Source organism: Aspergillus udagawae (assembly GCF_001078395.1).
Source record: "Aspergillus udagawae IFM 46973 DNA, scaffold_6, whole genome shotgun sequence".
NCBI lineage: Eukaryota > Fungi > Ascomycota > Eurotiomycetes > Eurotiales > Aspergillaceae > Aspergillus > Aspergillus udagawae.
In genome coordinates, this window is record NW_025091269.1 from 1,688,439 (window position 1) to 1,710,790 (window position 22,352).

Sequence of the window (22,352 nt, forward strand, 5' to 3'; positions counted from 1 at the left end):
TGAGCAATATTTACCCCAATTACTCTTATATTAACTGCAATTGCACACTATTTCTGCAGTATATGATCTGACACTTCCACTAAAGCACAGCATCCAATCGAAATGACTGAATGCCAGGCATTACAGGACCATATGTATAATTTAGCGAGCAACTCCTTGTGTTGCGTTGTCTAGTTCTATGAATTCGATCCAACCTAGGCCAGTGAATGATACATTCACTGTTGACTGACCCGCCATTAGTGTGATAACTACCCCGGGTTTTTGACTCTATCACCTACTGTAGTTCACTAGACTGAACATATGAATGTTAGATTCAGATGTGGTGATCTATTCCAGACTCTCAACTATGCCTCCTGGAGACCTCTTCTCCCATCCCCAAGCTTACCGAAACCATGCCATTCTTTAGTCTTCCTCACCATACCAGAGATCAAATCTACCGATACTCTCTTGTCATGGGACGAGTTTTCATTCGCCCTTTCACTACCGTTGAGGTGCTCATGGATCCTAACCGAAAAGATACCTATGGGACACCCAATCTCGCTCTACTCTGGACCTCAAAACGCATATACGAAGAGGCAATGCCCATCTACTTAAGCGAAAATGTCTTCTCCCTTGTCCAAGTCGATCTGTTGGCTGCCGCGCGCGCAGAGTATCCGCGTGTATTCGACAATCTCAGGAAGGTCCGCAATCTGGAGCTCGTCTTCGACTGCCGTGATTACATTTACCTGGCACAATTCCTATCCCGGGAGCTTCCAGGCGTCATCGCGGCAGTACGGGATGCGAAGGTACCCTCGAAACACAGGCGCAAAGTGATTGAGGAGCTGGAAGAGATGCAAGTCGGCTTTGGTATTCCCAGGATAGAACAAACCGAGCCGGATTCCGAGGAGGAGGTTTCGTCTAAAGGAGCGCATGAGATTCATGATCAGCATATCGAAAATATGAAGGAGTACCTCTGGGGACGTACAATGAGTTTTGTGCGGCAGACGTTCCAACTGTCGCGCCTTTATATCGACTTGCGTCATTGTACCTGTAACTGGGGTTGTTGTCGTCTTGCTACGGAAGTCCTGGATTGGGGTTGGTTCCACGTCTGGATTCATGGGATGCCGGATGAGATTCATGTGAGAGGTACCTCAGGACGCGAGAAGAAGCTCATCGCTCGGTTGTTCGATAAGCAGGCATTCCATGCGGGTTTGGAAATCGACCAAGTCTTCGATCAGGACAGGTTTGAAGACGCTGATGGCTGGAAGGCGGGCAAATTTGTGTTTCAAAAAGTTCATCAGAAGCTCGTACGTTAAAAGGTAGCGAACGATCGAGGTTAAGAAAGATATCCCTGGAAAGCGCAACAATGATATTGAACAAAAGTCTAGCAGTCAATTCTCAGCAGATACATGATAAATAAATTACATTTATGCACAAGAAGTGGACTTATGCACTTGCTACCGCAGAACAAACCATGTCAGGATGTTGACATACATGGAAACCAGTGATATCATGAGTTATCCACCGTAAATTGCAGTGAAACCTCCCATTTCTGACCACCGGTGCCATATCCCCCGCCCAGTCGATTCTTGATCAAGCTGGAGATTCGTTCACGTAGTCGTACCAGGTTCTCCTCGGAACCAGACACCCGAAGTTTCAGATTTGCCATACACAATCCATAGTGGACTTGCCAGAACCTCGCATCGTCAATGCCAAAGACAGACGGATCTGCTTCAATATCCTTAATCACATCCGAGACCCCTGTGCCTGAATAGGACATGAGAAGCATGGATCCCAGGTTTTTGACAAGGCGAACACCGATCACACACATGGAGATGGAAATAGTGACGGACAGAAGAACATCAAGCCATTTGTAAAGCTTGATGGACACCAGAGGGAGAAGCAGCAGCAGTGTCGAGCACGAAAGGGTGAGAAAATGAGATGGGTTGCTGAGAACAGATGGCAGAGACTCAATGTATCCAAACCGCATTGCCTTGCTCATTCGTGCATGGTTCTTTAAGCCAATTGCAGAGACCAGGGTCGACGAGATGGCAAGCACAGCAGTGATGTCTACACTGCCGACAGAGACGCGCTCATGAGCATGGGTATGGTGAGGCTCATGGTTGTTGCTTGACTCAAGAAAGTGCTGAAGGTTGTGGGAGATGAGGTCCATTCCCATGAACAGTAGCAGCACGCACATTGCGAACCCAGCAAGTACCTCTGCTCGTTCCAGCCCGAATGGATGGCGAATGGAAGATCGTTTCCACACCTCAAAGTTGCCCAATACATCCACAGCTACGCAGAGCAATGCTCCAAGAGAGTCGAACAGAATAAGGTGAGACAACGCTGTCATAGCCAAGGATCCATGTGCGCTCCAGAGCGTGTATGCGGCAACGAACATATGGCAGACACTCCACCAGAACCGCGTCTTCTGGTCTTTCGACATGCTAGAACGACATTCTTTGAGCGTGGGGATAGGTAGCGAATTCGGAAGAGCCAACGGAGCTCGGGGAGGAGGCTCGAGGAATATTTGATGCGATATACTGCTATGCTTATACTTGTGTCCACGTCGCTGGCCAATGTTCTACCGAAATTCCGCGCAAGGCAATTAGCGTTCCAGGGAAATGAGCGAGAAGGTGCAGTTAAAGCATGCACTTACAGATTTCATTACCGGGCCCTTCGCCATAGTTGTGGTCTGAAAGTTGAATGGCCCAGCAGAGCCATTGCCGCTTGCACCATTCTGTACAGAGCCATCCGTTGGACTTGGTTTGAAGGATGACCTGGTAGGACTCAAACGGTCCCGATCTTCCACGTTCAATCCATTTTGAGAGAAATTGTCGACCATTGGCGACAACACATCTTTATCGTAGGATACAGCGAACCCCCTTTGAGGCTGGCCGTCTGTCACGCTCGTGGGATCATCCGAGGGTGGAGTTGGCGTGCGCGGCGGGCGAGGAATGGGGAGGTTCGATGCCATAGCATCTAGCAGAAGAATGTCGACGCCTGCGCCAACAATGTACGACGAGATATAGTCTGGTTGGCAAAGTAGATTCCCCGGACACAAAGACCGGAAGGGATGATTTGGAGCAATGCCGATAGGAGATTGCTCCAACTCCCAAAGCACACGCACTCTTCCGACCGATGGTTATCAGGAGAGAGCGGGTAAAGGCGGGGAGACTGCGGCGGCGGCCTGAGGCCTCGACTCACTCATCGCATCATTGACTCTCGCCTCCACCGGCGTCCGGCATCTCTTGCCATTGATTACAGCTTTAAATCATCATCATCTATTCGACAGGCTTTTTTGCCTGGCCATTACGACGGTGCTGTATAAATGGAAACTCCGTCGTGAACTAGCGATGCGATCAACATAGGTCGCACTCTGAAGGAGATTTGAACGGGATCCCCGATGCCTGCATCGCTTCGTGGCATCTATGGATAATCGCGGTTCCTTCTTTTTCCTGCTGATCGTTTTTTATCTTCTTCTCAGCTCGCAGTCTCGTCCACCGTTACTTGACCAGGATCGAGAGCGTCAGCGGGAAGTAGCAAGGGAACGAGATGCACTTCGTTTGTTGAATGAGTCCAACTATGGGGACTTTGACCCGTCGGGTGAAAAATGGCTTCCTTTTGCGGGGACCAGGAAGAACGACAGTTATGCTTGGGGTATTCTCCCGGAAGCTCAGGGTAGAGCTCGTCACCAGTTACGATCCGCCATTTCAAATGCTGGGCTGCAACCTCCCAGATCTCTAGAAGACCCCGACTCTTTACCTTCCCTGAATCTAAGTCAGTTGTTACTCCCGGTCTATCGCAATGCGACAGGGAAACTGCGTGGAGATTGGGTTCGCCGCAAGCTGGACAAAGACTCTCCGAAACTCAACGCTACAGCTATCGCTTTGGAGCACGAATACTTCACCCGCGAGTTCGGTTTGAACATCACTGGTAGCAGCGGAACTTTCTACTTGGATCTCAGGGAAGGCGGAGGCGAAGAGCTTCGGGTAGATAGCGGCCAAGTTCGAGAGATACGAGCGACATTGGCTGTCGAAAGCAATGACTTTTGGGGAAATACCTGGTATATCTCCTTATTCGGTGTCCATTTTCCAGAGACGGGAGGCATCATCCTGAGTTCAAATAGCGAGAAGTTTGAGGGGTTGTTCGTGCTGCCGCATCTGGCTTTCTCTTCAGACGCGTATGAGCTTTCCCATCAGCTTCTCCTCAAGTCACTCTCTGATACCTTATCTGAGAAAGAGAATCGGCCTCCGACACTTTTCCCGTGGTCGTCCTTAATTGGATCGGAGCAGGTAGAATTCCCTGCACCGAAGTGTGAACATATTGTTTACCTGCAACAACATCCAGTCGCTATTCATGACTCCCTAGCGGATAAGCCAGTGGTTGACCAGATAGAAGAGGAGCTAAGATTCCCAATCGGGGCTCCGGTACCGCCTGCGCCGTTAATGGTCATGTCTGCCGTGGTATTTTCTCCGGACTGTGGGTATATCCTCGAGACCAAGGGAACCCCAGACTTCCCTCCCAGCGAGGCCCTCTATCTCACGGGCCCAAAAATTGAAGAGTACGACAAATACAGTGCGCGTCTCGTATTTATCATATGCGGAGTGTTTGCTGCACAAATCACACTACTTCTGAGACAGATCAAGGAGGCGTCGACACCTTCCACCAGGAGCCGTATCAGCTTCTATACAATTGCTCTTATGGCCTTTGGGGATGCTTTTGTTCTTATCTTCATTCTCTTGGAGCTGTATCCGGCGGTATCCTTCTTGGTCATGGCGACTGCGGCGTTTCTCACGTTCCTGTCGGTCAGCTACATTGGTATGAAATTCATGATGGAGATCTGGGCCGTCCAAGCGCCCGAACGCAGGGAGCAAGAGCGTCGCTCCAACCCTTCGGCTTCAACTCCGCGTACAAGAGGCCTACCTCTCCCAGTGACATCGCCCCCGGTAAGAGACACTGGCGCAACGCCCATCATATTGACTCCGGATCAAGATCCTCCTGCCGAGGAAGATGATCAACCAACCGACCGTGGCTCTACTTCAACGGCTCAAGAAACTCGCAACGACGTCGGTGCGATGTACGCACGATTCTACTTTGTCCTGTTCGTGATGCTCATTGTTTCCATATGGTCTTTCCTTTGGCCGAATCGGCTAGGAGCCTTATATGCGCGCTCTCTCGCTTTTGTCTATCTGTCTTTCTGGACCCCGCAGATTGGCCGCAACATCATGCGGAACTGCCGTAAAGCGCTCCGGTGGGATTTTGTGATCGGGCAGAGCATCCTGCGACTCTTCCCGTTTGCGTATTTTCTAACAGTACGTGGCAACGTGCTGTTTGTACGCCCAGATACGAGTACTGCTTTTGCGCTAGCAGGCTGGGTGTGGATTCAGGTCTGGATCCTGGCTAGTCAGGACATTCTCGGACCGCGTTTCTTCGTCCCTCGAGGCTGGGCCCCGCCAGCGTATGACTATCACCCAATTTTGCGAGACGCCGATGAGACTGAGGCAGATCTGGAGTCTGGCGGTGTCGTACCAATCGGCGCTCTTAGGGCTGAGGATCTTTCCGGCGACGCGAAGGATGAGGACAAACAGCGGATCAAGGACAGAAAAAAGGCGGTTTTTGATTGCGCCATCTGCATGCAGGAAATCGAGGTACCTGTTCTTGCAGCGCGTGGAGCCGCCGGAGGCAGCAGTGTCACGGATGGAGCTACAAGCATCCTCAGTCGTCGCACTTACATGGTGACGCCTTGTCGACATATTTTCCACAGCACATGTCTCGAGAGCTGGATGCGATTACGACTCCAGTGCCCCATATGTCGAGAGTCTATCCCTCCTGTATAGATGTATCATAATGGCCTGTCTCGGATAGCACTTTTTGCGCAGTGGTACAATGTAATTAGCCTGTACAAATTGAATGGCATTATGAGCGATTATTGTCGTAGAGGCAAGATAGCCAAGTTTGGGACTACATCGACTTCAAATATCAGAAAATAATCAGACATGTTTCATATAAATATATCAAGATCTGAACATGTTTGGTTTCTAATAAGGGCCTTTCTTGTTGAATAAAGACCAGCCGCTGGCGGCTCAACAATGATGTCACACATAATACGCATCAATCCGTACAACATTCCAGAACACAAAGAGGAGCCGTCATTTAACATCTAATAGACCGGATGAGTTTTATCCCATTATCCAATTTCCTTCACGAGCAACAGTCGATCAATCGTCATTACAATTAGTGGTCTTCGTCGATGCTCTCCTTGTAGGCGGCCTCATCGAGTAGACCATCCAGCTCCGCAGCGTCACTGACCTCGATCTCGGCGATCCAGGCCTCTCCCTCCGGGCTCTGGTTGATGAACTTGGCATTGTCCTCGAGAACACTGTTCCCCTGCACAACCTTTCCGGCGACGGGAGACAGGACGTCCGAGGCCGACTTAACGGACTCGACGGCACCCACGGCCTCACCGGCGCTAACCTCAAGGTCGGCGGTGGGAAGCTCTACATACACGACATCACCAAGAGACTTGGCGGCGTACTCTGTGATGCCGATCTTGGCTGGTGAGGGATTGAACTGTTAGTAGCTGTAGAGCGGAAGATTGGGCTTGTTGTGATGCGACAGGAGCAAAGGACTCACCTGTCTTGCCGTCTTCGCCCAGCTCAATCCACTCGTGAGACTCGGTGTACTTCTTGACTTCCACTGCGTAGCATTATAGACGTTAATATAATGCTTTGTCTCAAGAATAGCATCTCAATGGCTTCATGAACGCTGAACTGAGTCATTTCTTACAGAAAGGGCTCTGAGAGAAGCTCCTGACACTTCCCCGCGGGAAACACAGAGTGGGCGAGGCCCTGCGGACGCTGGAGGTCAGAGGAGCCTTCTGCGAAAGCACGCGAGCAGCGAAAGGACGGAGGGATCTGGCGACGGTAGACATTTTGTTTTGGAAGCTAAAATTTAGAGGAAAGAGAGACAATCGCAAGGAGAGGAGAGTTTGAAGAAGATGGAAATGGATGATGATAAACCCGCCGAGGAGAAATCGCGATTAAATGGAACTGCGAACTAGCTTTCCGAACTGATAGGCGATGCCAAGACCAGCTGATAAGGAAACTCCCGTCCTGTTGTCCGCAACGCCGGAAGGGAAAAGTAGTTGGTCTAGGTGGTGACCGCTCCCGAAAATCTCCTCCCCAAAAACGCCATTCAATCTCCGAAGCGTCGTCCACAATCACTCCGTCGATGCGATGTTGTATGAACTGATTGCTGTTGTGAGTATATCCTTTGTCGCCTTCTTTTAGACATATCTTCGGCGTCGAACTAACGTCCTCAGGTCCGCCCAGGCAGCCTCAACGAGGTCCGGGAGTACGTCTCTCATCCCACCCCGCCCTTCCTTTCGAAATGGCACATATATCCTTCTTTTCTACATTCGAATGCTCTCTCGGGCAGAGTATGGACTCCAGACTAAATGATGAACAGGATCGCTCGTAATGCCGGCATTCAAGTCCTCCGATCAGGCGGCGTAGTCCGCGGATACACAAACTGGGGCACGTTCCGACTGCCCAAACCCACCACCAAACATCAAGCTCGGTACACCGACGGCCATCACTTCATCATGCGCTTCGATGCTTCCGGCGCTGTTCAGTCCGCCGTCCGCAGAACCCTCGGTCTCGACCCACGGATGATCCGATTCTCAGTCGTGAAGTTGGGCGACAAGCTTGAGGAGATCAAGGGCGTAGAGGGAAAGGTCGAATGGACTAATGCTCGCAAGCTCGCTGATTCCATCTGAATGTGTATAACTATTCTGGATTGTCGAGATCGGGCAGGGGGATTGACGTCGAGTCGCGTTGGTTTTTCTGGAATTTGAATGCTGGCATTGCGATATCATTGTATCATTTATGGGACTGGGTCTATCTGTACTATCATACCAACATTGCAGGCGCATAGAGATTGAATTTTCTTTCCGAATTGGAACCCCTTTTCTCCGTTTTTATGTAGCTTAAAGATGAGCATTTTGCTCATTGTAATTTCTTTCACGTGACCAGCATATCTCCAGGACCCAGCTTTCAAAACCATGAACAGGAGAAGGCACTTGCTCAGGGCTTATAAAACATAGCAATTGTCTGTCTCGTCTTTACTCTCTTCTATGTCTGATGGGAGGATGCCACGTTGGCATTCAGCGCATCGCTTCTTACCGATCAGCCGAGGTTCTTGTGTCGGCTGAGGAGATGATCAACTGGATCTGATCTAGCTATCACTTTACGAACTATATAATTGTGTCGAACGACCACTGTGCTCGGATGCATACTTTCTGCTGGAACATAATACCCTGCTTGCAAGATCCTTGATCCAAATCTGATCCTGCACCGATCTGCTCTTGTGCTCCATGAACGGAAAATCAACCTACCTTCCCCGCACAGCATCATGGGTTCGCAAAAAGATGGGCCTAACCGTTCAGGAAAACTGCCCTTTCGTGCCTCCTTTGTCGAATTAATGAGCCTCGAACGTCTCGACTCGCCCAGCAGCACTACGGAAGCACCAGAGAAGGCCGAGCGGTTCCAATCTCTCGCGGCCCCGTACCCTCCTGGCATGCGCGAAATGGCATTTGGCGGGCATGTTTACGCCCAATCCGCATATGCAGCGTCGAAAACCGTCGGCAAGGGGTTTGTAATACACGTAAGTCTACTACCTTGGAACACTCGCCATGAATAGCCGATTGAGATGAGCATCCAGGACATGACGGGCACGTTCATTCTACCGGGCCGACTGGACGTTCCCTACGTATATACAGTTCGCCACATACGAGATGGGAGCATGTACTGTACACGCGCTGTCGACGCACGACAGAATGGCAAGATCTGCTTCTCGTGTTTGTGCTCGTTCAAGCGTCCCGAGGGGCAACAGACGTTCCACCATCAGCCGGCCCCGGCACAGGAACGCTTCAAGTCTCTTCTTGCGGGGAAAAAGCCAGGGGATCATCTGCCCAGTCCTAGCGTTGATGCGGACTGGTGGATTGAACAAGTTCAGCGGGGGGATATTGCTGAGCCAGAGTTTCCGGGGCTTGATGTGACGAAGGTGGATATGACGAGCTACAATGCCACCGAGGAGGTGAAGCAGAGCCCGGAAAATTATCGCCAGTTGACGCTGTACGCCCTCAAGGGGTCACCGCAAGACCCAGATGTTGCGTGGAGCAAGCAGGACCTCAAGCACAGAGAGAAGACGGGCGAGTTCGATAACCTCTATGCCTGTGCGCATATGTATGCGAGCGACAAGAACTCACTCCTTTTGATACCACGTGCGTTGGGCCACGAGACATGGTCTGCAATGGCCAGTTTAACGCTGACCGTGGTTTTTCACCACCATGGTGAAGCGCTGAGGATGATTGACTGGGATGCAGGGCAGGCAGAGGATGGAAAGGGTTTGCCCAGGAAATGGTTTATCCAGGAAGGCTGGACGCCTACGTCTGGAGAGAATAGAGCTATTCATGAGAGCTATTTGTGGAGTCCAGAAGGGGTATTGCTCGCCACCAGTTATCAGGATAGCCTGCTCAGGCTGGAGAAACCGGGCCGTGAGAAACTATAGAATAATGATATGTAGATATGTATACAGGGTTAGTATAATTTGCTATCTATAATTGCAATAAAGTTACATTCCGATTGCACCAAAGGCCAATAACATAGTAGCTGCCATGATAAGCGACGCTGGACGCCATCCATGGTTGATGGGGTTGCTCGATAGACCAGTTGATGGGGTTGCTCGATAGACCATGTGGAGAGTTGATCCTGCGTGCCCGCGTGGAACTGCCTAGCAGGGCCTAATCCAGTGGGGGACATTTCCGTTACTTGATGAACCGCTGGAGATTTAAACTTCATCTGCCCATCTATGATTCAACAATACGTCTTTTATCCTTCAAGTCAGCACAGAGAAATATCCATATAGGAGTTAATAAGAAGAATTACGAAGTAGGGATACCGGAGCAGAATCGTGTGCTTCACCGAGGAGTTCAAAGCATCGAGTCCCAAGGTCGTGTCGCTAAACAACCAAGACTGATTCCAGACAAACCCATAACTGCATGACCACGTCTTATAAACAAGCCTCAGAATGGCCATCGACGTGGTCAACCTCACCGAGGCGGATATTCCCGAAGCGATCGAGGTAATCCAGCGGGCGTTTGCCGACGATCCATATTTCAAATGGGTTTTCAACCCAGCCAAGGTATGTAGCATGGTAACGGAGTACGCAGAAGACACCGTTGAGAAATCCCGCCAGATCGAAATCCTGCAGATCAAACATTGAAGCTAACATGTTCTTTGTCCCATGACGCGGTCGAGTCAACGCCGACCTGCGTCCCGCGTCACCTGAGATTTCCAACCACATAGTTCAATAAGCAACGGAATTACGGTTCACTTGAAGCACGGTGCCGCTGGGGTATCAACAACGCCATCTTCCAAGTCGCCAGAGAGAGCGATGGAAACGGCTCCCCCTCTCGCGTGCTCGGTGTCTCATGCTGGCTTCCGCCTCATCCCGTCGCAGAGCCTGAAAGCTGGTACAGCTGGGCGCAGAGCTGGTTGCTGTCGTTCCGGCAGGTCCTGAACAATGTGCGCCACAGGGGCCGAGGCGGGCTCAACACGCGCCGCTATTGGATCTGGAAGGATCGTCAACGGGAGGCGCAGCGTCAGATCTGGGATGATCCGCGGGGGTACTATTTCTGTAACATTGTGGCGGTCAGTCCGGAGGCTCAGGGAAAGGGAATCGGGAAGAAATTGTTTCAGGCTGTCACTGATCGAGCGGACGAGGAAGGGGTGAAGTGTTATCTGGAGAGCTCAAAAGAGGTGCCCAATGTGGAGATTTATCGGCGGATGGGGTTCGAGATGGCCAAGGCGATGGAGTGCAGGGATGGGGAGGATGCGTGCATGGTATGTTTGTTTCCAAAGGGCTGGTCAAGAGTCTTGTTATTAACGTTGCCTGTAGCTGTATTGCATGGTCCGAAATCCAAAGTCCAAGCGTTAAGGAGAGGCAGGCGAGATCTTATTGCTGTGGTGCGGCATTTACGGCAAATGCCGCGATCGATATGCAGAGGGATTATCCTCGAATTGGATTTCGGCAATCTATTGAATATGATTATGAACAAGGTTGGGGGCCAATATGAGCACTGACCAATGTGAGCACTGATAACATCTCCTGATCGTAATATCAAAGTGTAACGACTTGATGTGATGCCCAGATTAACCTCTGAAAGCACACGAATCACACCAACATGGTCCCCTGTCAAAACGCTGATGATGTATCAATCCATGTAACTTGATCCATAAATGGCCCTTGATCATCAACGGACATATGCCCTCAGACCCAGCTATCTGCCATGTAGGACTTCAAAACGTCAACTCCGATCCCAGCCTCGGAAGGTGCCTGTCGGCCCAGGCCGCCCAATCGTGCTTTGGGATATCTGTCTGCTGGCGACACCGTCTGATCCAGGCAGCAAGCGGAGGACAGGTATTAACAAGAGGATAGGTGGAAGGAATAAAGTACCTACAGGGTATATAGTACAAAGGTCCAGGGTTACAGCATTCCAAAAGCACTAGCAATAACAAAAGTTTTGACCAGGGCGTTTTAGGACATAGTCGCCTAGTGAAACGCGCCATTGTACCAGCAAGAAGCGTAAGGTAAGGAGAACTTCGTAGTTAATCCTTCACCACCGCTAAATCAATATCCACCACAGTTCGTCGAACATCCCCAATCACGGAGAATACCGGAGTCCCGGCCTATCATCGGCCGAAACCTACTGTAAGAGGAACTGGAGGTATTGGAACCGCGGGTGGCTGAAAAGGATAGCGCTATCCCTTCAGTCGTCGTAGAACACTTGTTTCGCGGTTTTACTTTCCGTCAAATGATATATTTTGAAGTAGCTTGGATAGTCTGGCGGTCGTCGTATTGTCGATATGACTTTCAGAATGTGATGCCGCCACTCATTTATCAATCTCTTAGATGGGAAGCTGGGATGGATCGAGACTCTCCAGGTGATGCTTGATGTTGACGCAGCAGACTGTTACGAACTTGGCAGTCCTACCATATCCTTAAACAGATAGATTCAACACTGCAGTTAGCCGCCATTCATGGGACGAGCTAGCAGCACTAAGGAGCAGCACGGACTTGAAATGATTTAGTTACTTAGTTAGTTAACTAGTTAGCTGATACTGGCATGGCTCAGCGGTGATAATACATGGACCAACTAGCCACGAATGATGCCAGGCAGCCATCCAGTGAGTAGATTTGATTTTACTTATTACCATCTTCACTTTCGTTATGACATGAACCATGCTTATGGCCATGCCACTACAGAGGCATGGTACCTCAAGTGATAACTATACATCCAGAGTCTGGGAAACCTCAAGGAATCTGATTTACAAAGGCAACACTATCTCAAATATTCATAAACATGAAGTATGAAGTAGATGATACTAATTTCCACAATAGCCAACCCACCAGGGGCACTTCATATCTGGACTTTCGACGCTACACATACATACCAATACTTAGTATATGAGCTCAATATACAAATCTAGTCCAGACCACCCCTGAGCTCATTGCAAGCTGCACCGATACGGCATTGCATATGGCCCGTGCGCTGAACCCAGCTGTCACCTTTCGAGAGTCGACTTTTGCAAGCTCGAGGGCGTCGGAATAATGTATCCCTGGTGCACTGTGCAGAAGCATGATAAGCTAGTGTGGCTAAAGTGATGTGACATTAGGTACCTTGGTGGCTCCGTGGAAATGGGTAGTATCTGCATCCTTCTCTTTTCAAGGGCCTAGCGGAAGGTGTCGATAACCAACCCAAGAACAGGATATTAGCCACATATCACATGAAAAACACCCTTATCCAGATGACGACATTATCAGCACCAATGTTCAGACTTTCGCCATCTCAAGCTGTAAATTGCAAGAGCACCTGGATAGAGCTCCAGTCTACGCCGTAGCCAACATTGTAGGCTATTTCTATAGCCGTCGGGTAAATGCTCTGAAGCCTTTTTACCCGTGGGTACAACCAACCACAATGCATACAGAACTACGGAGCATGAGTCTCTATAAATGATAGTGACGAAATCAGTCTTTGGTTTTGCCCGAATATGACGTTTTCGAGACATATCATGTTGATGCCGTCTGCGTCTGCGTTGCTTCGGCCATCTCATCACCGCAGATCCTATCAATTCAGCAAATCATGTATGCCTAGCTATCACGGCTTATGTTCGACGTCCGCGGAGGACCAGGTCATTGCTATATCTATGATGTCAGCACTATAAAGGAACGCATCGACGGTCGATCTTCATCATGTCGCTGGCCAGCTGGAGAGGTAGTCAGCGCTACGATCTGATTGATTTGAGTAACGCAGTGGATCCACTAGGGTCGCAACTGGATCAGGAACCAGTGCACTGACTCGATTGCAGTAACGTAATTTCAAAATTATCGATCTTGTGGTATCTCCCCTGAGGGAAGACAGTCGGACTTTTTACGCTCCGCCTCGGTGAGAATGGGTATCCTTCGTACGCAAATCGGTATGCGCTCGGTGATTCTTCTGGTCTATGACAGTTATTAAACGACCGCCTTCACATTCCTGGTGGAAATAGAGGACTACTAAATAGCGCAGATAGCAAAGTAACGCCCGTAGCGCGCTCGGCTCGTATAGCAGATATACCACTCGCTCACCAGTACCTGATATGTATGCATAATTGCCACGATGCACGCTCGGGCCGAGGGCATGATCCGCCTGAATCGCCATTCATTTATTTGGCACTTCGCGTCCATCAGAAGAAGCTAAGCGAGTCTAAAAGGTCCGTAAACTTTTTTAGCACCTCTACACAAACCCATTCGTACTCGAAACTGCTTCTGATTTGTTGCTCATTAAGCCCATTAACACTCCATTGTCCTGTAGTTTGATTATCGATCATTGGCCGCAGCGTCTCGAGTATCTAAACCCTCTTCCATCGAATGCACTCGCAAGTGCAAATTCGTGCATGTCGTGAGATGTAAGGATACGAAAGGCTGTCGAGTACGGTGACCTGCCGCTGGGAAAGCGTACGAGTACAGTTCTAACGGCGGTTGTGTAGCCACGCCTGTCAAGGCTGCAGTGGAAATGTCATCGTTCCATCACTATTCCACATTGCGCTTGAAAGGTCCAGAAAAACAAAGCTAACCTGGACGAAGATAAGGTACAAACTAGCATTGGTTCTAGCCACACGGAACGGACATGCCGAAAGGCTGCCGGCTGCCTATGGTACGCACTTGTCAAATCACCAGTCGATACAGGGAAGCCTGAGAATGTTTTGATGATTTCGAGAGGATTGAGCAAAGCCAGTGAAGCAGGGGGAAATGCAGCAGGGGGCCCCAGTCAGTCTTGACATAATTTATTAACGATTCCAATTTCCATCCCACCACCCTGGTCGCTTTAGACCGTCAAGCTTGCTCAATGCCGCGCCACAGTTGGGCGAAGGACCCAACTCCTAAGACTACTACCTTTGGGACTATTAGTAATGGCAGCCAATTGTTTTAGTTGGTCATTTGGGCCAGTCTTTGGCGTTGGCAACGCCGAATTGTTCTTATTGCTGCACAACTCAGGCTTTCTAACTTCGAGAGGAAAGGAGGAGCACGGCTGTGCTTATCTCTATAGTTTAGTGTTACTATCCACCGGACGGTATATGCAAACCCCACTGCGAGATGTCGTTTAGTAGCGAAAAGCGCAGACCTCATCTGGTCCTCAGGAGATGCAGTAGCATATGGGCTTGGCAATGCACTGTCTAGGGTGCGATGCAGGTCTTTGCGTCAATGGTCGAAATGAAAATTAATTCACCTTGATAAGATATTGAATGTTGAGAGGAGGGAGAAACATAATTCGAGTTTGTCGGTGCGTGGCCTTTGTTCTTTTTCTGTCGTTCTGCATTGCCCCCTCCTCATCTCAAAGAAGAATGTTTGGAAGAAACGGCATTGAAAACAAGACACAGGCGAACAAGAGTAAACTCTGAGACAAAGGAAAAGTCCGGGGGCTGACCCCCGCCTAACGGGCCAAGGCGTGTTTGATCATCTTCGGAGATGGAGTAGCTGCTAGCCCACGACTCTCATAATTCGCTGTACTTTCTACCCAATATCGTTCGAGCGTCGCAGATTGTCCAAACCTATCCCTTTGATTTATTAGGTCCAAGGAATCAAAAGGTGTCACAACTGATTTCTGGAGAACTGCATGTCGTGTACAGCCAGCATGTGAATCTGGCCGTGCTCTGTGTTGTAGTACAGGAAAGGCCCGGAGCAGCGGGTGCAGACGGTCAGTAAAGTATGGTGGTACCTTGTTGTGATATGGCAGTAATCGAGCCATTCCGCTTTGGTAGGCGTCGTTCCAATCCAGAGGAACCAACGAGGAGGAGTAAGTTGAGGTGGGAGGGGGAAAGAAACTAAAGACAGGAGGGAATAATAGGAAAAAAGAAAAAGAAAAAGGCCAAAAAATAGGCCAGTCGGGGAAAAATCATGCAAGAAAATCCATTCGCGGTAGGTATACATGACAAAAACGCCAACGCCCACCAATTCCTCCCCGTGTACAGTTAGTTCTCCGAGCGCCTTTCCATGCCAAAAAAAAAAAAAAAAAAACAATTCCGAATTATACACGCATATCTGCCATTTGCTTCGCAAACAAGGAGATTTTATATTATGGGGGAAAATGCATCCGAGAATTGAGGTGACCCCTAATCCCTAGGAAGTAGATCGCACGGTAAATTCGTAGTCATTATTGTGACTCTGCGAGACGCAGTCGAGATATTCAGAAGATGAAATACCCCGCGTCGATATTGTTCCATCTCGCAAGGCTCTTTCCTTTAGAAGACCTTGTCAACAGAGGGTGGGCAACTCCAGACAGAGTATAGAAGCGGTGCGCCGTTTCAGGACGACCATCTAGCAGTATCTGGTTGTAGCTGCCGAATGTTGGATGCATGGACATGCAATTGATAGAAGCTCAACGACAGAGGCGACATTTCCCCACGACTACAATGAATCTGTCATGAGGGCTGTCCGGACACTTGCTCTCTTTAGCTCCGTCAACCGATGTACGGATGAAATGTTGCGATGGTTCGCGGCAAGAGCTGTAAATATAGTAGTTCTTGAAATAATTGCACATTGTGGCCGCATGCAACAAGAAGCGAATACAAGGATTTGAAACGATTGGAGATCGCTGTTGAAGCTGCAGAAGTTGAAGAGTTCAAATTAGGCAGCAGATACACAGCGAATAGATAGTGATCAAAGACTCCAAAGTTGGATTGAAGATTGTTTCAAGAAATCGTGGTTAATGCCTGGAGAGAAATGCGAAGAAGCATCCGGTAGCCCTCCCGGACGATGTGAGGAAACGATGAAGATATATGTCACCTTTCGTAGTGGGCTGTTGCAAGGTGATGTTTGCCGTGTCTTGCTACAAGTGCATCTGTTGACTGGGGCCCCATCACAAGCCAGATGCACCAGGGTTAGGAAAGAAAATTCATATCGAATAATTTTGATGAAAGTCGATAATAATGCTCTTGCTAATGCCAGACACCACTTGGACTAAGGAAACGGTAAATGAAAGTTAGAAACCATGAAAAATAAAATATACTAATAGTGCAAATTGTAAAATAATAACAGAAGCAGATATAGACGCCGAACGGTCGAGGGAATTCAAGCTCAAAGGGTATTAAACGAAACAGGCAAAAGCTCCAGGAACCACTCGGGTTCCTTCTTTTTAGCTGCCGAATCCGGGTCCCTCCCTGAAAGTATCCCAGGCCACCAAGCCTACCGTCCTCTTATCAGCCTACCTGGACCTGACACATACACGCAATGCAATCTTATTGCGTAGCATCGTGGTCGGCCTGTTTGGAAAGTCTCCTCCCATGTCGCAGATTCCGGGCCTGGCCTGTTGTCGGCTTAATCGGAGCGGCACACGGCCACACAGGAGCGACAAGCATTAGGTGGAGGCTCATAACTATGTTGCTCGGTCATTTTGAAGGGAGTAGTGTTGGGGAGTAGCCTCACCATGACAGCGAGATTCATGACTGCTTCGTCGTTAACGGCTCAATGGGAGATCGACACGGTCCCTCGCAGCCGTTGATGCTTCACCCACACGTGGCGCTAGTTAGGATCTTCCATGCATACGCAATTACGATGTCATAGAGATCAGGATAATGCCAGGTTGGCATGAAAGAGAAGGATTAATTGGATTAGGCAGCAGGGCCGGAGAATGTTTAGCGGATGAGTCGTCCATCATTGCCGACCCGGACACGGGATTTCCCAGCCATACCAAGCAGAGGAGAGTTGAATGTCGGACAGTGACAGGCTAGCTGTCTAGCAGGCTGTTTCGTGTTGACGACAACTGGCGCGGAGATATTACGCTTGGTTATCACCTGGCCTCTGATCCACGAGAGAAAACTGGACCCCTCTAGTCAATTAGGGCGATCAAACATCAATGTGGAACTGTGGGTAATGCACTCCGAAAATACCGAAATACCGGATGTTACTGTTGTTTTAGCACATTTTAGCGAGCAAGCCATCGTGCATCATGGTGGGAAGATGGGTGAAAGTCAAATGATACGGAGTCAAAGCCCCATCTCAGCCATTATCGCGGCGGTCTGAGACGCTTGATTTTGCCCTGCAAGTGTTAATTATGTGCTCTGTATGCATGTGTCAATTAATGAGGATCAATGCTGAGCGCTGAAAGGCTTCTCCTCTTCGAAGTTCGAAGGACGAGCACTTTAGCAAACGTCATTTCCACCTTCCCAGGATGTATGTCTAGATCGCGTCGTGTGATTGGCTCCAGGAACCATTCATTGAAAGAGTAACCAATGGGTTGAGTCATACTCCCATTAATATTTGAGAGAAACGAGTATATGAAGGACCCTTGGAGCTCGTTCTGGAACCTGATCCTAACAGAAATACTAACATGCGCAAATAGACTTGGCGGTAGGCTCCGTCCCAAGGAAGAGATAAGTCGTAGCAAATCCACGTTACCTCGATTGGCCATGTCTCTTTTTCGGAACCGCGTCTTCACTTTGTGCATGACGAAGGTTCGAAGCTGCAATAAACGATAATAATGAGGCCTACCTAGTCTAGGTCTTATTACCTTCTTGTTCTGTCGTATCCGAGAAACGTGTCCCATATTTCCACAGCCACAATAAAAATTTTTGAAGATTACCTGCTTTCCCCCGGTCAAGAGAATGTGATTGATGCAAGCCACGAAGGCTTGCTAGAACGCTGTTGGCCCTTGACCGTGCCAAGGTTTGAGCTGCTGGCAGCCTGAGAGACTAGGGGCAAGGGGATTATCAAGCCGCCAAGAAAACTTGGATGCTGGAAATAATTATGTTATTTTCATCAAAGATGATGACGGTAATAACGGTAATAAGGCAATGGACTCTGTTGTTCAGGGACTTTTTAGAAGCCGTACCTAATTATTGAATCATGCAGGATACACACGACGAACCCACGCGATGGTGAGACATTGGTGTATTGGTGTTAGACTTAACTGCAACTCTGTACGGAGTACTGGCGTCTTGCAGACAAGTTAAGGACTCCACTCTCCACAGTGACCTTAGAAGGGGTTCAGCCGGGTGTCGTCAGGATTTTCGCCCAGAATTGCCTGACACTCAGTCTGGAGCTCGTCGGTCTCTGGCTCTGCATTATTATTGCTTGGTTTTGGGACATCGGATGATTGAAGAGCGGATAGTTCATCCCATCCCGTCTTTCACATGCAAGAGTGAACCTGAAAGCTTGTCAATATCACAGATCGATCGATTTTTCTCTTAATGATGCAAGACTAGTCGATAGGTTTCAGCGTGTATGGTGCCATGCCATTATTACCTAACGAAATAAGGATCTGACTTGGAGCCTTCTGCCTAACAGGTAGGACCATGAACAAGGGTTCAAGATGGTCCGTGGTATTATCGACAGCGGTCAGTCTAGCCTTGGAGGAAGAGGGAAGAAATGGCAAGGCTTCTAATAATTCTTCCACAGGGATCGTGAGTACATCTTCATATCCAGGTGTGATTGAGCAGTCCTCAAAAGCAATTCTTTATTAAGGGACAAATCGATGAATTTTGTGAGAATCATTCATGAATCCAGGATTCCAGCTGACTTGCTCCCAGCCTCACATTGGGGTGTGGGGATCCGGTTTTCAGGCTTCTTCCAAAGACCAAACTTTGAAGTTCAAGAGTTCCTGCACTTCTTCGTCCCTACAGGTGGACCCCCGAGAGAAGATTCTTCTCAAGCTCTTAGTGGAATCGCTGAGACTCTAGCCGTTTGACCATCGCTGACTCACGATTTCGAGGAACTGACTAGTTCATCGCTTGAGAGACTCGATAATACAATCAAATAATATTTTTCAGTATTTCTAAATTTTAAATTTTTTTTTTTTTTTTTTTTTTTTTTTTTTTTTTTTCCCAAAATAATTACGGAAAAGAGAACACCAGTGAGAAAACCTATGAAGCCGGGTTCCTGGGCTAGTCAAACTCTAACTCTGCGACTTCGTGAGGCGGTCAGCAATTAGTTCTAGACGTTTCAGTCCACCGTTACTCCGTAAAGAAGGTGGTGATACGCGACGAGATCGATCAAGGCGCCTAAACTCAAATTTCGACTTTGTAGTCTGTACTCCGTACAGCCCCGAATCATTATTGAAGCGTCCGCCTGCCTTTCAGATTCAGAGAGGTGAGGTTACCATGGCAACATTAATATTTATGACGTATACAGCTTCCTTTGTTAGCTGATAAGCTGGATGAGAATCTGGGTGGGATGGGTCTTCGCTGGACTGCTGCTGTTAAAGTCGTGGGCCATTGCCGTCGGATTTGTCGGAGTCTCGAAGAGATCTACTCCGTAAGGTAATGGGGCGCTAGCTACTTAAAAGGCTAGCCTGTCTTAAGCTCACTTTAGAAATAAAGCTAACCACTTCTGGCATACGACTACAACCTGGAGAAACGCTATTCTCAAAATAGAACACACGATAGACCATTCCCGATATGGCTTTAGCGTATCACGTGATAATGGCGGCTCTGGACAGGATAGTCAGAAGCAGCAAGAAATCCCCTCTTCCCACTGTCGAGGGTCTGGTTGTCGCCCGACTACGACTCGAGGAAGAGTCATCATACTGTTCTGACTTTCGCTAACTCCTGATGATCCGGACTGAGGCTTGCGGTCGTTTTTTGGACGCTTGAAATCGCCTTGGGGCTGTAAACAGAAGGGGGTTTAATCGCAGCATTTTCCAGGTCCCAGACCCAGCCATCGCTGTGGAGACAATCTTTGAAACTCCGCTCCTTTCGATATCAACACATTGTCGAAAGAGTCGCCAAACTTTTGTTTTTCTTCATTACTAGGCTCTAATCATTACATCAAAATGGGATTCGGTCAATTCGACTCGATCTGCCAGAAGGCAGCGCTCCCCCTTTGCTCGTTGGTGGGCCCTTCCTCGTCGATATCGGGATCCACTGGCATCATTCCGAACTGCTATGCGCGGAATATCGAGTTGGCAAACACCATCATCTTTGAAGGCGCTGCGTCCTTCGTTCATATCATCGCTCTAGCAATGACGGTAATCATGATCCTGCATGTCAGGTCCAAATTCACCGCAGTTGGTGAGTCCCGGACCCTGCGCCCCTTCCTCTGGTCGCATATCAAGCTCCTGCTTGAGACCGCTTGCTTTATCATTTTTCAAATGTCACGCTAACTCTGTGAACTTTCAGGCCGTAAAGAGATCATTACATTCTTCTACATCTACATGGCTCTGACTATCTGCTCATTGGTCATTGATGCCGGTGTGGTTCCCCCTCGAAGTGGTCCCTTCCCCTACTTTGTGGCCGTGCAGAATGGCTTATCCTCTGCATTGTGCACCTGTCTGCTCATCAATGGTTTCGTCGGTTTCCAACTCTACGAAGACGGCACTTTCCTGTCAGTCTGGCTCATACGACTGACGTCCGCAACCATGTTTGTCGTCTCATTTGTAATCTCGCTGTTGACCTTCAAGTCCTGGGGCGGCATGAGCCCCACGAACACCATCGGTCTGTTTGTGGTGCTATACATCCTCAATGCGATCAGCATCGCGATTTATCTTGTTATGCAACTCCTCTTGGTAATGAATACCCTCGAAGACCGCTGGCCGCTGGGGCACATCGCTTTTGGGGTTATAGTCTTCATCTGCGGGCAGGTGCTTTTGTACGGATTCAGCGATACAATCTGTGACAACGTACAGCACTACCTGGATGGTCTCTTTTTCGCTACGTTCTGTAACCTGCTCGCCGTCATGATGGTCTACAAGGTAATTTCTTTTTTTTTTTTTTTTTTTTTCTTTCTTTCTTTCTTTCCCACTTCGAGCAATGTTGACTGGTCTTGTAGTTCTGGGATTACATCACAAAAGAAGACCTCGAGTTCTCGGTGGGCATTAAGCCCAATACCTGGGAAGTCAAAGAACTTCTTCCGGAGGAGGACCGTCGAACGACCGTATATCAAGACTCTCACTCGGAGTATGCCGGAAGCATGTATCATCACCGGGCTTCCACTTATGGCGGTCACAATTATTGACCCGGTTCTTAATCATATCGATTTTCTTTGGTTGTACGCGATATCTAATCACATCTTGGGCATTTTGATTTCTCTTCTGAGTCTCATATTTAGATCAGCCGGGTCTCATGCATCGGGACTCACCGGTGGATATTACATGCATTAGCCATCACATTAAGCATTATATTTGTGGACAATATGTTTTATCATTTCCATACTCCATATATGTCCAACGACATTCGTCCAAACTTGCAGGGATGTTTTACTTTTAGCGCTGCGCTGTATTTTTCAGGGAGGGGGAGAGCATGAGAACCTTGTTGTCGTCTTTTAATCTAGTAAAGCTGCAGCGATCCTTGATCATTTACCATGTTACAGTAATACCCTCATGTATGCTGCACCCAATCCATGATATTCTATGCTGGTTTCCTGGTTATCCGACCCTACTCTTGAATGGGATATACCGTTCTTTGCTCTATTGTGCCGTTTAATCGACGCCAAGTAGAGCGGCCACTGAACTTGGTCATTTCAACAGACACGCGCCACCATTCTACTGGAAAGCTAATTCCGTGACTAACTCTGCAGATAAATCCTTCGTCAAAAGCATACTGAGCATACTCGGAGGATTGCTAAACGGTGTCATTTCCATTGGAGTACTCCGTACTGCAGGGCGGATAGAGGGAAAATGTCTCCGGCTAGGAAGAATAGGGCAGGTCCAAAAGCATGCATGGTTGCACACATCGTCACATTTCCTCAACTGAGCGTAGCTCAAATCTGACCGTGTGGATCCAAAGCTCTGGAAAGTGATCATATCTCACTGTCATTTTTCACAAGCAGGGATCAGG

General features: G+C 48.7%; 8 protein-coding genes across 8 annotated transcripts; 6 read left to right on the plus strand and 2 right to left on the minus strand.

The window, feature by feature from the left end:
* Positions 1-392: 392 nt before the first annotated feature.
* On the plus strand, positions 393-1,295 carry Aud_008351 (uncharacterized protein; the record flags this gene model as incomplete). Its single annotated transcript, XM_043293228.1, has 1 exon — positions 393-1,295. One exon carries the CDS (start codon positions 393-395, stop codon positions 1,293-1,295), a length of 903 nt encoding a protein of 300 aa, XP_043149163.1.
* Positions 1,296-1,489: 194 nt separating this feature from the next.
* Positions 1,490-2,956, minus strand: Aud_008352 (cation efflux family protein family; the record flags this gene model as incomplete). The annotated part of the gene is made up of 2 exons (XM_043293229.1): positions 1,490-2,563; positions 2,639-2,956. 2 exons carry the CDS (start codon positions 2,954-2,956, stop codon positions 1,490-1,492), a joined length of 1,392 nt encoding a protein of 463 aa, XP_043149164.1.
* Positions 2,957-3,410: 454 nt separating this feature from the next.
* On the plus strand, positions 3,411-5,819 carry dscA (ubiquitin-protein ligase dscA; the record flags this gene model as incomplete). The annotated part of the gene is made up of 1 exon (XM_043293230.1): positions 3,411-5,819. One exon carries the CDS (start codon positions 3,411-3,413, stop codon positions 5,817-5,819), a length of 2,409 nt encoding a protein of 802 aa, XP_043149165.1.
* A 397-nt stretch (positions 5,820-6,216) lies between these two features.
* Positions 6,217-6,913, minus strand: Aud_008354 (glycine decarboxylase subunit H; the record flags this gene model as incomplete). Its single annotated transcript, XM_043293231.1, has 3 exons — positions 6,217-6,536; positions 6,616-6,678; positions 6,769-6,913. 3 exons carry the CDS (start codon positions 6,911-6,913, stop codon positions 6,217-6,219), a joined length of 528 nt encoding a protein of 175 aa, XP_043149166.1.
* Positions 6,914-7,217: 304 nt separating this feature from the next.
* Positions 7,218-7,759, plus strand: Aud_008355 (mitochondrial 37S ribosomal protein bS6m; the record flags this gene model as incomplete). The annotated part of the gene is made up of 3 exons (XM_043293232.1): positions 7,218-7,241; positions 7,304-7,335; positions 7,450-7,759. 3 exons carry the CDS (start codon positions 7,218-7,220, stop codon positions 7,757-7,759), a joined length of 366 nt encoding a protein of 121 aa, XP_043149167.1.
* A 635-nt stretch (positions 7,760-8,394) lies between these two features.
* Aud_008356 (acyl-CoA thioesterase) lies at positions 8,395-9,552 on the plus strand (the record flags this gene model as incomplete). Its single annotated transcript, XM_043293233.1, has 2 exons — positions 8,395-8,646; positions 8,704-9,552. The coding sequence occupies 2 exons, from the start codon at positions 8,395-8,397 to the stop codon at positions 9,550-9,552; spliced, it is 1,101 nt and encodes a 366-aa protein (XP_043149168.1).
* Positions 9,553-10,071: 519 nt separating this feature from the next.
* Positions 10,072-10,980, plus strand: Aud_008357 (uncharacterized protein; the record flags this gene model as incomplete). The annotated part of the gene is made up of 3 exons (XM_043293234.1): positions 10,072-10,185; positions 10,350-10,886; positions 10,942-10,980. The coding sequence occupies 3 exons, from the start codon at positions 10,072-10,074 to the stop codon at positions 10,978-10,980; spliced, it is 690 nt and encodes a 229-aa protein (XP_043149169.1).
* A 9,370-nt stretch (positions 10,981-20,350) lies between these two features.
* On the plus strand, positions 20,351-21,531 carry Aud_008358 (chitin synthase export chaperone; the record flags this gene model as incomplete). Its single annotated transcript, XM_043293235.1, has 3 exons — positions 20,351-20,588; positions 20,697-21,268; positions 21,346-21,531. The coding sequence occupies 3 exons, from the start codon at positions 20,351-20,353 to the stop codon at positions 21,529-21,531; spliced, it is 996 nt and encodes a 331-aa protein (XP_043149170.1).
* Positions 21,532-22,352: the final 821 nt, after the last annotated feature.